The 13,233-nt window shown below is 39.2% G+C and overlaps 1 protein-coding gene across 1 annotated transcript in view; it reads right to left on the bottom strand.

Annotated features, from left to right (window-relative positions):
- LARS (leucyl-tRNA synthetase) overlaps positions 1 to 13,233 on the bottom strand; it is a 57,647-nt gene that overhangs the window by 26,034 nt on the left and 18,380 nt on the right. Inside the window, exons 13-21 of the mRNA XM_015821010.1 lie at positions 12,962 to 13,015; positions 11,043 to 11,183; positions 9,827 to 9,904; positions 6,780 to 6,865; positions 6,518 to 6,583; positions 6,353 to 6,435; positions 5,607 to 5,745; positions 3,504 to 3,716; positions 927 to 984 (exon numbers count right to left, since the gene is read on the bottom strand). Coding sequence (XP_015676496.1) covers positions 927 to 984; positions 3,504 to 3,716; positions 5,607 to 5,745; positions 6,353 to 6,435; positions 6,518 to 6,583; positions 6,780 to 6,865; positions 9,827 to 9,904; positions 11,043 to 11,183; positions 12,962 to 13,015 — 918 coding nt within the window. The remainder of the gene's footprint in view (positions 1 to 926; positions 985 to 3,503; positions 3,717 to 5,606; positions 5,746 to 6,352; positions 6,436 to 6,517; positions 6,584 to 6,779; positions 6,866 to 9,826; positions 9,905 to 11,042; positions 11,184 to 12,961; positions 13,016 to 13,233) is intronic.

Raw genomic sequence — 13,233 nt, forward strand, 5'->3', positions numbered from 1 at the left:
GAAAATTATATAAATAATAATATTTAAAAGATGGTCTGTCTATGAGAATCATACCCCAAACTTAAAGCTAACGGGGGCAAAGAAAGAGAAGTATATTTTTATGTTAGTCATGAAAAAGAGCACTGCTAAATCTGCTACCAAGGCAACACACAGAGACAAAATACATATAGACAAACTTGTAAGTATCTAGCTGCCCTCAACAAATCTTGAAAAACCCTGACTGATAGTGGGGGAAACTATCAGGAAATCTCAGAGCTATAAATCAAATCAAGAAGGTGTAGACTAAACTGTGGGGGGGGACACTAAACTATTGTAGAAGACAGTGACAATCTATTTTGGCTGTGATGTCTACAAACAAACATGGGTGTGTCCATGTAGTCACTAGGAGTCAAACTCAACATTAGAAAGTTTTCTCCATTCCAGCTCTTTGTACTATGTGTATTAATATCAGTTCTACAGTTCAAATTCAACACTGTCAATAGGAACCTCAACCTTCTTTGTGCAAGATCCTGAAAAAACTTTGTTATGAAATTTTATTTGTCAAAAGCTAGAAGTTATTCTCTTTTAAAAGTATATTTAAAGAAACCAAGGTTTCAATAAGCTTCAAGAACAGAAAAGGATCACCAATATATATTTGACATGCACTACAAAATGTCTGTTTGGATTAATAAAAAAGCTAATGTGTATCTGTTGTTTATATGCTAGAAAAACAATGTGGACAGGAAAGTCTAACAATGAAATGTTCCATAAAATTTATGCTTGTGTTTCCACATTTGGAAAAAAGAACTTTTAAGTCATGTAATTTCAGCTTTCCTGGGCAATATCACAAACTAAAATATTACCTGCTGCTTCTTAAACTGAGAAAGGATTTAGTTCATTGCCATGGAATCAGAAATGTTCAGTATAGATTCAAAAAGATAGCATACCTTCTCTGAATTAAGGAGAAGATGCCCATTTGCTCTGACAGCTACAGGCCATTTTTCTCTGCATTGGAGAGACAAGAGTTCCATTGTTCCACATGATTTGTCATATTCAAAGCAATCTTTTAATGTTTAGAGAATAGCACTGTTTTAAAAACCCTCCTGACTGCACTATTCTTTATTTTAGGAATGCTTTTTTTTCCTTATTGGCTAGGGCTAGACCAATAATGTAATAATTCTCTGTATTCATCTGTGTATTATTTTCATCAAATACAGGTAATCCTCGATTTACGATTTTCCTTGAAACAGAGCACCAAAATACTTCACTAAAGGGATAACGTAGAGGAATTTGTTGTCTCTAGGTAGTCCCTGATTTACAACCACAGCTGAGCCCAAAATTTCTCTTGCTAAGCAAGACAGTTGTTAAGTGATTTTTGCCCCATTTTACAACCTTTCTTTCACAGTTGCTAAATGAATCACTGCCGTTGTTAGGTTAGTAACATGGTTGTTAAGTGAATTTGACTTCCCCATTGACTTTGCTCATCAGAAGGGCACAAAAGGTACCGGTAGTCACGTGAGCTCAGGACTCAGCGACTGTCATAAATATGAGTCAGTTGCCAAGTGTCTGAATTTTGATCACATGACCACGGGGAGGCTGCAATGGTCATAAGAGTGGACAATGGTCATAAGACACTTCTTTCAGCACCACTGTAACTTTGAACGATCACTAAATGAACTGTTGTAAGTTGAGGACTACCTGTAGCTGGAAGCAAATTTGCTTCAGGCTCCAAATAGTCTAGCAATTTTTGTGGTCAGTGAAAGTTTGTGAACTATTTAGAACCAGCTATAATTCTGCAGTACTACAACCTACAATATGATCTGAGCTTAATATAAATTTATTAAGAAACTCTGATTAAGTACATAAAACAGTACAGTGCATCAAGTCTTTATCCTAAATCAAAGTTCACTACCCCATGTTCAAAAAGTATGTGAAACTGGCATCTCCTGTACAATGGTAGCAATTGCTTCAACCCGTTTTTTCTGCTTCATAGATTTAGTTGTGTAGTTAACATCACTGCACTGCCGCATGACCCAAACTTATTTAAATTTCACAGATGGCTATCCAGACACTCTCCAATAGAATTAACTGGTACAATCCTGAATGCCTGGAAGCCATCTGGCCCCTAAGGATGCAGAGCAGCCAAAAATCATGATACTCCCACTAAAATGCTTCATATTGGTAAGATTCCTCTGTTGGAATAGTGTTTTATTTCCTCCAAGCATAGCTTTTTTCATCAAGGCCAAAAAAATCCACTTTCATTATCTAGCCACAGAACATTGTTCCAACAACCTGCTGGATCAAACTTGTGTTGTGAAGAGGAAACTCTAATGCTAACAACCAATGTATGCATTTTTAAAGGGGGAGGGGCCCTGGTTGTCTCAATACAATTTACCACTTTAAGATTGCTGGGCTTCATATACTTTTCCAGTGGAAATGGTGAACACTGGCTCAGTAAGTTCAATAAAAATATAACACAGTGAGTATACTGTTTGGAGCGGTGTTTGTTTAACCAGAATCTCTTTATCATTTAATATGACTTGCACGAATCTTAGATCACATTGTAGGTCACAGTACTGAAGAATTATGGATAGTTTTAATAGTTCCCAAAGATTCTCTCACTCCCTTAATTACCAGAATAGCTATTCAGAGCCTGGAGCAAATTAGCCTCTAACAAGTTGAAGCAATAAAATATGACTCAGAGGAATGCACAGAATTATTACGTAACTGGCACAGACAACAGGGAAGGAAAATTCCTAGAGTAAAAAACTTTCCATCCCTTCCAATGCACTGTGCAGCAAGCATGGGATCCTGATTTCACCCCATTTGCTTCAGTAGTGCAAAGTAAGCCAGATGTCCTTCAGACAGAGAAGGAACAAACAATTATCCTTGCGGGAGTGCTTTTCCCACCTACTGGTATTGTAGCACTTTCATCTGCAAAATAATGTAGCTTGACGGAGAGGAGGGAAAAAGTAACTAACAGGCATTCTAGGCATCGTAAGATAAACAGGCTTTCAAAGCTCATTAGTTGGGTCGCACATGAGTGGGTCGCACATCAGCCAAGGAATTCCTTATGGAGATTGGAACAATCTCAGTGAATCTGCAAGATTTACTCATACTTGAGCCAAAACTATGACAGGAACTTTGCAATGTATTTTTAAGGTTCAATACAATGGGAAGTAAACTAAGGGTACAAGATACCATTCTTGGACATTGCACCTGTACGAATTCAAATTGGGCAAGCAATAAAAGACATGAGCTTCCAAAGCCTACTTCCAATGTCAGTTAATTCACATTTTCCCACCTGTTGGTATTGTAGCACTTTCAACAACAAGAAGCGATTCTACAATGTATCAATTACACATGTAACAAACTGGTTCCATACTTTAATTCCATACTCAAGTCTTATCAAGAGCAATTCGTTTTAATATAGTTTTGCCAACTCACACTTCTTCTCCTCTTCAAAGCTTGCACAGATTGTGATTAATTAATATAGCTGGAGATGCACATTTTCACAGACTAACCTCTGATCTGGCCACATGGCTACATGGTTGTAAAGGTAGTATGACAAGTGATTGGGAACAAGATCCTTGCCAGAAGCACGTATATCCACTGGATACCAATACTCAAATTCTTGCTTCAGTTTATCCAAAGCCTCCTTAGGAATTTTTGTTGCAGGGAATGGAGCTGTCTTAAAGAAGATGTAGTCCCATACCTCCTCAGTCATTTGGCTTGCTCTGTGTACAAGAGGCAAAAGTTATAAAAAGAAAGAAAGATTGCAGGTTTCTCTGCTTACTGAACACCCATTTGGTATGATTACTACATCATCACTAAACTTTGTTTCATTCTTCAAACTCAACTGCTTTTAATTTTTTTTAAAAAAATGACCTAACTTTAACATCTGAAAAAGAATTTAAACATTTTAAATAAGCCCCCCAAAAATCAGTTGGTAGCTTACTAAATACTCCCAATGAATCAAATATTGTTTTATTGTTTTATTACCATTTTTAAAGTATCAGAGCAAACCTAAAGCTTACCCAAGATTAGACATTACCAGAACTATAATTGTAACAGATTATCCTCCAGCACATCAAAATTAGATATAGCTGACGAAAACAGTGATAACTTTCACAGTGGGCTTTGTTAATGAATGGCAAAAATCTATTTGTAAATTACTCATTCATCCCTGAAAATCCTGAAATAGTGTGTTACTCCACTAGTCCTAAAGCCAGAATCTACCATGAGAGTTAAGGACACACTTATAGATTTCTCTAGTGCATTAACCACATGTGTCATTAGTGGCTCAAAATAATCTACTCTGTATTTTCTTTTATTTTCCTTTGGAAATGCAATCGATGCATTCAAATTAAGACATCAAATGCAACAAACAGCTCACATAATAGTTTTTAATAGTTTAATAGTTTTTAAAAAGCCATGACTCTAGAGAGTACAGAACATTATTCCTGTCATGCTAATTTTTGTAGAATTTCAGTCTACACTTTAAACACAAATGAGAGTAACCGATCCTATTAAGAGCTCAGAAGACATGAAAGGAAAATTAATTCTAACCTGACACTTGATGTTAATTTTCTTCCAGCTTTATAAAGCTAAGGACATTCTGGGACATTGTTAAATATCCCATTTCTGAAGATCCTCTCTGGTTTCATTTTATTTAATTACTAAACTTCAAGGTAACCTATTACTCAGAGGTAGATAGTACAAATGTACTACATCAGGGGTCTTCAAACTCGGCCCTTTTATGACTCATGGACTTCAGCTCCCAGAATTCCTTAGCCAGGCACGCTGGCTGAGGAATTCTAGGAGTTGAAGTCCATGAGTCATAAAAGGGCTGAGTTTGAAGACCCATGTGCTACATAGACGGAGCCACATTTATTCATTAGAAATAGAACTTTTAAAATAAGTAGAACAACTGAAATTTATCAGTCTATCAACTTAGCCCACCCTGGTGATCCTGGCAATGGTGGCAATGACCTATTTAACTAAAGAAAAGATAAAGTCTCCCTTATTCTGGGATTTTTTTCAAGCTTTCAGGCTAATCTATAGTCCTTGGTTTTTTAATGGTCTCCTCTCCAAATATTAAGCAAATTCCACCAGAATTAGATTTTTTGAGATAAGCCAAGTTTATTTGTACCAAGGACAATAATTTTATTGAAGATTCAACACTGGATGTCTATTAATGCAAAGATATTACATAAATAGTCAGGTTCACCAGTTCTAATATTTATGGCATGGTAATCAATAAAAACAGCCATTTAGAGCTTCATTGGTGACTGAGGAATGGAATGGAACAAGATCCACATCTTCATATTAATATATATTTGTTAGTCTCCATGGGCCATGACAGAGATACACTCATGATACAAGAGAGACACACCCCTTTGCTTTTTTGAGTTTTGTAGGATGAAATTAAGTAAAACAATCTCAGAAACTTAGCATATATATTTTGCTTCCTATTTCTCGGAAAATAATCTCCAAACCCAAATTTCAACAGTTTGGTGTTGAATGCAACATGACTTACAGTAGATTTACTTTTTATTTCTTACAGGACAAGGCAAAACTTGCAAGAGTCTGAACTTATCACACCTTTATCGCCCCTCCCTTCTCACCTAATGCCCAGTGGAGATTCTCCTTGTCCACTCAAATTATCAGGCTGTAGGAAATGAGCAACTGTATAGTAGGCCATGTAGATAGTAGAATCAGAGAGAGATTCTATTAGCCACTGCTCATCCCAAGGCATACGAGTTCCTGGAAGATAATAAAATATTTTGTTAATTGTTAATCATGGACAATTAATATTCTATCCTCCTGCATTTATGGAAGAGATGCGGAGAGGGTATTATCAAACTACACCTAGTCAATCTCTTATCATATGACACTTTGCATTATATTAATGCATAGGTAAACATATTGTTTTCTTGAGAAATCTGACTTAAACATGTTTAGGCGCTACAGGAATTTGTACTGAGGATCAAACTCAGTTCTAAATCAATATACTGTAGAAGATAGAAGTCCATGAAAAGTATTCTGTGTTGAAAATTGAGCTGGTCATACATTATATGATTCTTTCCATAGGTTTTACAGTTATATAACAATCGGTCAATCATATATGGAAAATGAATAAAACAAAATAATAAAAGTGTCATCCCCAAGGTGCTTTTTCAAGAGGCAACTAGACTTTCTTGTTTTTCTTTGAAGACGTTCCTCTTCTCATCTAAGAAGCTTCTTCAGTTTTGCTCTTGAAAAAGCACCTTTGGGACAACCATGACCTGGATGACTGAGGCTCTCCATAGACAATAAAAGTGTCGATTAATAAAACACTGTTACTGGCTGATCAATAGAGAAGCTTTCCTACCTAGGCCATAAGTCCTTGAGCAGGCATGCTCCTGGAGCCAATTCAGGGTGGCTTCAAAATTTTTTCTTGTCTCGTCACAAAATCTGGGAAAATTAAAGCATTAATCTTACCTATATCTCATAGCTGTATGTTAACCCTCCTCCCTGACACAATCCCCACACCTACGTCTCAAGGTTTTTCAGACATTCATAGGTCTGCTGCCTCCACGTTTTTTCACCATAGTCCAAGTACCTAGGCGAAAAAGAGCCAGATATCGTAGGAGAGTAACAAAGATGATTTTGACAGAGATAGGCCAGATGCTTTACTAAAGCAATGAATGGAAAAACATGGCTTAAGTCCAAAACAAGCAGAAGGAACTTGAAAGAGTTGCAAAAAGGAGAAAGGTGTAATCAATGCAACTGTGACTTACACTTTACTTTCAACTTACCACTGGTCACAAAGAGCCACTACACACTCATCTGCAGATCTAGATATAACTTGTTTCTCTGGTTCCATATAAATAAAAGCTTCACCCTGAAATAAGGAAATGGGGGGTAGGGGTAGGGGGGGTTATAATGCTGAGGCAACAAAGTGGAACATATGAAATCAGAATATGATGATTTTAGCATTTTAATGCTGAATATCAGCAATTCAGATGAGGATGGATGTTACTCTAAGAATCTCTAAGAAGACTGCATGATAATCCCTACTTTCATGAACCTCGGTATACTGTATGGACAATAGATATTACACAATGCATTGTGACGTGTGTTTAATTTCCCTATGTACAACTTCAGCCATGCAAGTTCTTTTTGAATTCTATTTTGGTATCAGTTCTCTTGGACTGTGCATCTTAATACACCTAGGAGAGCACAAGAGAATCACAGAAGATTTTCAGACCAGCTTAAGATACAGGAGGATCTGGACAGACTTGAACACTGGGCACTATCTAACAAAATGAAATTCAATGGTGAAAAAAGTAAGGTTCTACATTTAGGCAAGAAAAACCAAATGTATAGGTATAGTATAGGGGGTACCTTGCTCAATAGTAGTAACTGTGAGAGGGATCTCGGAGTCCTAGTGGACAATTACTTAGATATGAGCCAGCAGTGTGCTGCAGCTGCCAAAAAAGCCAACACAGTGCTGGGCTGCATTAACAGAGGGATAGAATCAAGATCACGTGAAGTATTAATACCACTTTACAATGCCTTAGTAAGGCCACACTTGGAATACTGCATCCAGTTTTGGTCACCACGATGTAAAAAAGATGCTGAGACTCTAGAAAGAGNGAAGAGCAACAAAGATGATTAGGGGACTGGAGGCTAAAACATATAAGGAACGGTTGCTGGAATTGGGTATGTCTAGTTTAACGAAGAGAAGGACGAGGGGGGACATGATAGCAGTGTTCCAATATCTCAGGGGCTGCCACAAAGAAGAGGGAGTCAAGCTATTCTCCAAGGCACCTGAAGGCAGGACAAGAAGCAACGGGTGGAAACTGATCAAGGAGAGAAGCAACTTAGAACTAAGGAGAAATTTCCTGACAGTGAGAACAATTAACCAGTGGAACAACCTGCCTCCAGAAGCGGTGAATGCTCCAACACTGGAAGTTTTTAAGAAGAGACTGGACAGCCATTTGTCTGAAATGGTGTAGGGTTCCTGCCTGAGCAGGGGGTTGGACTCGAAGACCTCCAAGGTCCCTTCCAACTTTTATTATTATTATTATTATTATTATTATCAGGGCTTTTTTTCAGCCGGAACGCAGCGGAACGGCGTTCCGGCACCTTTTTCCGGGCCGGCCGCACCGGAAATAGCCCCTCCCACACCGGAAATAGCCCCTCCCAAATTTTACTTGCATTCCTGTTCTCTAAAGGGGCGGTCCTAGGGTTTGATGAGGGTGTGGCCAGGTTTGAGTTCCGCCACCTTTTCTCCGAGAAAAAAAGCCCTGATTATTATTATTATTATTATTATTATTATTATTATTATTATTATTATTATTATTATTATTATTATTATTATTATTATTATTATTATTATTATTAAGACAGATCTGATTTCTCACAAAGCCTCTTCCACAAAGCTGCAAAGATGCTTCTCTAATGCCTAAATTGCAAAGCACAGAAAGTGTTACAGGAACTGACTACTTGCATGCTTTAATTCAATTATCTTCCCCTCTATGCAGGTGAAGAGGCATACTCTGCCCTATATTTTGTTGAGAATGGATGAACATACCACATACGGAAGTTATGAATCTCTACTACACTGTCCTCTTGTGACTGAAGTGTGAAAATACAATTTTGTGCAAAAGAAAACTCTCCCAATACAAATACCTCAGCTGCACAAGTTTAAGGAAACAGCAGTGGGATTTCTTTCTTAAAACTCTGAGACTTTATTAAGTTTATTAAGAGAGTTTCAGAGGTACAACGTATCTCTCCTTCTCTGGTGCATATTAAAATATTTTTCAAAGTTCCAAAAGTTGCCTTAAGCAAGCAGAGAAAAGATTTATATGCAGAAAACAAAATAGCAAACTCTGTTGGATAAAAATATGATAAAAACAATTATTTCTATTTGACTGAATAGGCTAAATGTAATTTATTTTTCTATCAAAAGAAATACGTTTTATTTCAAGCTACTTGTGGAGTCCTTGGTGCTCTCTGAACTTGGTAGTTTTCTTGCAGCCATTTCACTGTTCATCTAGGTCAGGGGTCCCTAACCCCTGGGCCATGGACCAGTACCGGTCCACAGCTTGTTGGGAACTGGGCTGCGCAAGCAGTGGGTGAGCCCATGAAGCTCCATTTGTGCATGTGCAGGATTAGGTTGTGAGTGCAAAACCATCCCCTTCCTCCCCCCAACCACCACCAGTCCACGGAGCCAGAAAGGTTGGGGACCACTGATCTAGACAACATCTTCAGTGCTAGAAGATGCTTTTTGGCAAACCCCCACCATGCAATTTCTCCAGGCTATTTCTCATGCAATTCTATTCCAATAAATCAAGCACTGTTTTGCACAAACAAACCAGCAAAACTGGGTAAAAGACGTCCTCTGAATATCATGTGTAAAAAAAACACAAAATGGTAAAAACACCCTCAAATAGAGCTTGGTTCCTGCTAACTATGCAGACATGTTGGTGCAGCTTTCATGGCAACAGTTACTGGAACACTTTAGCCTCCAGCCTTGAGATTTCCTTGAGGTTTAAGTACTAATCAGGTCAAACTTGCTTGGTTGGCAAGCCCAGAGAAGGTTAGCCAGGTGCTGCTATCTGCTAAAGCAGGGGTCCCCAACCCCTGGTCCACGGACCGGCACCGGTCCGTGGCATGCCAAAACCCGGGCCACGTAAAAAAGCGAAGCCCCATCCGTGGGATGCAGGCAGCATGAGAAACCACACCCCCTCTGGTCCATGGAAAAACTTCTCTCCATGGAACCGGTCCCTGGTACCCAAAAGGTTGGGGACTGCTGTGCTAAAGCAATCAATATATGCACACGGAAACTGTTACGTACATTGTCTACCATCTTCTTCTGAATAATCTTCTTGACATCCTGAACTCTCTGGCCTTTGAATCCATCCACAAGCATTATCTGAAAAGAGTAGTCATTGTAGAGATTAGAATCAGCACCAGCTCCTTTAGAACCTGATTAAGCTAAAGAGGGTCTCTCACCCTCTTCATTCTAAGAGATGTCCTATTGCAGGGGTGTCAAACTCAATTTCATTTAGGGACGCATCAGTATTGCGGTTGTCCTCAGGGGGCCAGGTAGGTGTGGCCAGGGTGGGGGCAGCCTACTGGGTGGGTGTGGCTGGGGTGGGTGTGGCCTACTGGGTGGGCATGGTCAGCTCTTCATCGTTCGCATCAAGGGTGCCTGTGGCGGCCTGGGCAGGAGTGGGACAGATCTGAGGGTCTTTGGCAGAAGGAGGTGTGACCGGGGCAAGCGCCAAGGCACGGTCCACTGGAAGAGTAGGTGAGGGCCATTTGCTGGCCACTTCCAAGCAATAGTGCATTTCTTCATTTCTCACAAAGGGTGACACCTCCCCAGCATGCACCCAGGGGGCGGGGTCAACGCGGCAGGGGTCGGTCCCTTGCTGTTTCCAGACGGCCTTGTGGAGCTAAGACTGAATGCATTTCAGCATAGATGGCCACCACAAAATTGTATATTGGCTCCCGGGAGGCCTGGGCCAGGGCCAAGGCAGCGGGGGCCGTTCCCTCACTGTTTCCAGGATGGCTTCGCGGACCATATGAAACCACGTCGCGGGCCGCATCCAGCCCCTGGGCCTTGTGTTTGACATGTCTGTCCTATTGGGAATGGCGAGAGCCATGTTAAAACTGAATGGGAAGGAGTGCTCTGAGGCAACCATTCACCTGAGCAAAGCAGAGCAGAAGGGGGGAAAGCCCGTTTTTGCTTCTTGCAAACCAGAGAGAGGCATATATGGATGGTGCATGGGCTACGGGCACGCACACTGGCTAGATTTGGCTACAGGCAAACAAGTAGATAAGTACGTGCCAGCAGCAGGAACTTCTTCGCCTATTTGGAGCTGCATCCCCATCTTCTGCTAGTGCATAACTGCTGGAATGTATGCTCAGATAACAGGGAATTTGGACAGATTTCATATTCTTCAGAAAACTCCACACCTCCCAAGGGGGGGGAAACCAAACTTGTGAAAGGGAGATATGTAGGCAGGCAGGCAGAAAGGAAAGTGTTTTTCCAGTTCAGTTTAACTTACTCCTTCATAAAATCCCTTCAGATATACTCTCTCTTTGGCTTCCGCAAGTTTCTCTCTGTCATTCTGACTCTGGATCTTCAGTTCATCACAGACCAGTGGAGCAGAAAGGTGGCCATATCCAGGGATCTCAATGATAGGTATCTGGGAATATAATGACAGCACTGTGAATCGGTGGTTTTCAATCGTGCAAGCAATCAAGAATCTTATAGGAAATTCAAGCCTGACTCCTTTAGCCTTCAGAAACAGAACTGCATTTTATGGTTGATGAACTAAACAAATCTTGCTTTCAGTCTAGTGGGCTAGAAACATAAAACATAAAGGAAAAGGGGTGAAGCCTATCCTGTTAATTGTACTCATGTGTAAGAATCTTTAATTTATAATATGTGGCTATTTGTTCCACCAAATCTGAGTGTTTTGCTTGTTTCTGAAACAAGATCAGAATATTAACAGAACTTACCAGTGTTATCAATATTCTACATAGCAGCCATTAACCCAGTTTCAAAAATAGTATTTTGTGACCATTTTACACAGCACTTGGTAGCTTAAATATCTCATGCTCTACTAACTTGTATGCTATAATAGATCCAAGGCAATGACAGCAATGACAGCCTTTGCCTGTCCCTTTCTAATGGATAGTTTCAATTTGCACAACTTGAGGATATGAAGAGTTTCTTTGCAAAAGTGAGAAGAGTCAAGGACCCTATCTGTTGTCAGTCTGCCATCAAACAAAATGATTTTATTGGAGTAGACAGTTGACCTTTGAGTTGGTTTGCCCGCTGAATTAGATTTTAACTGAGTAACTACTGTTACATTACTTTTATTAATATCTCAATATGTGCCTGATTACCTCCTTAGCTATTTTCTTAACTAATATATTTCTTATAATTTCAGTTGCATTTTATACCTAGTTATTCTGAGCCTTTTGGCAAAAAAAGGAGAGTACGGTTTAATTTATTTTCATTTCTTTCCATTTTCAATCTTACACTGAATGTATTACCATTCAGCCTGTGCCTACAAAACTGGGTTCCCAGAGGGAGTTAACTATAGTTAAGTGAATGATGGGTAAGTGAAATTTCTAAATTAGCTCAATTTCCTCTGCTCACAGCCCAGATTAAATTATAATCAGACTAAACTATCTGGAATATTGTGCAAACCTAGCCTCAAAACTGAATGAAAGCAAAGAGAAGGTTCATAAGCCATTGTGCAATGGGACATTTCTCTTTAAAATAATGAATGGGGATGCCTTATCTCTTTGCCTTTGGGTAAGATAAGGCTGTCAGGATCTACAACAATTCTCAAATCTCTTTTGCCTTGGCTCATTTAATTGGAAAAGCAGCCCAGCATTTCAATAGGGCAAAAACCCTCATGAACTGCTAAGCTCCTTGCAGCTATTCTTGTCCCACTACAAAGCTATACTCATGGGAATTTTCCACCCGATAATCAGTGTACTCAATGCTTACAATAATCTGATGCACATGCCAACTTAACAAGAAGCATTTCCAACATAAACAAAAACATCAGTGCTAAATTCAAGCCAATCAGTTTCTCAGAAATCTTGTTTCTCAAACCTCTGGAATTGTTTTCAAGAGTGTACAAAAGCAAGCGCTGTTTGTCAACCCTGATTTACTTGAAGAATACAAACTGATGGATAAATGGCATTTCCCCCTATCTCTTCCAGATATAAAAATCTTTCCTCTGTTTTGATAATGAGCCCCTCCAAAAATGCCAACTTAATGCAAGATTTAGCAACTGAAATACATTAAGAAAACAGCAAATAGATGCCACATCAGTCTATTACATTAATTGGAAGATACGATCTCCATTATTTCACCAATACTTAGCAGACTTGTAAATCTGATTGAAATAATTAGAAGCATTTAGCAAAAATATTTATAGCAATCATTCCCTTGTGTACTTACAGGTTCAAAAGGCAGGACCATTTCATCTTTAATGCCGTACTTCCCTCGAAAAGCCTATGAAGGAAATCAGAAACAAAATACCACAAATCAGATCAGCCTGGAGAGATATTTGTTCCTTCTGCACAAGCCGACTGGTTAACATCAGCCACCTCTACAATACCTTTTACCAATTTATAAAATGCCCAGGTCAACTGGGAAACATATCATTAATGCAAGCTTTACTACAAAGTGATTTTTCTAAACAAGAATGAGGAAACTTCCAATTCTTGTTA

The sequence above is a fragment of the Protobothrops mucrosquamatus genome, unplaced genomic scaffold (genome assembly GCF_001527695.2).
Source record: "Protobothrops mucrosquamatus isolate PMUCROS unplaced genomic scaffold, P.Mucros_1.0 scaffold_159, whole genome shotgun sequence".
Lineage (NCBI taxonomy): Eukaryota > Metazoa > Chordata > Lepidosauria > Squamata > Viperidae > Protobothrops > Protobothrops mucrosquamatus.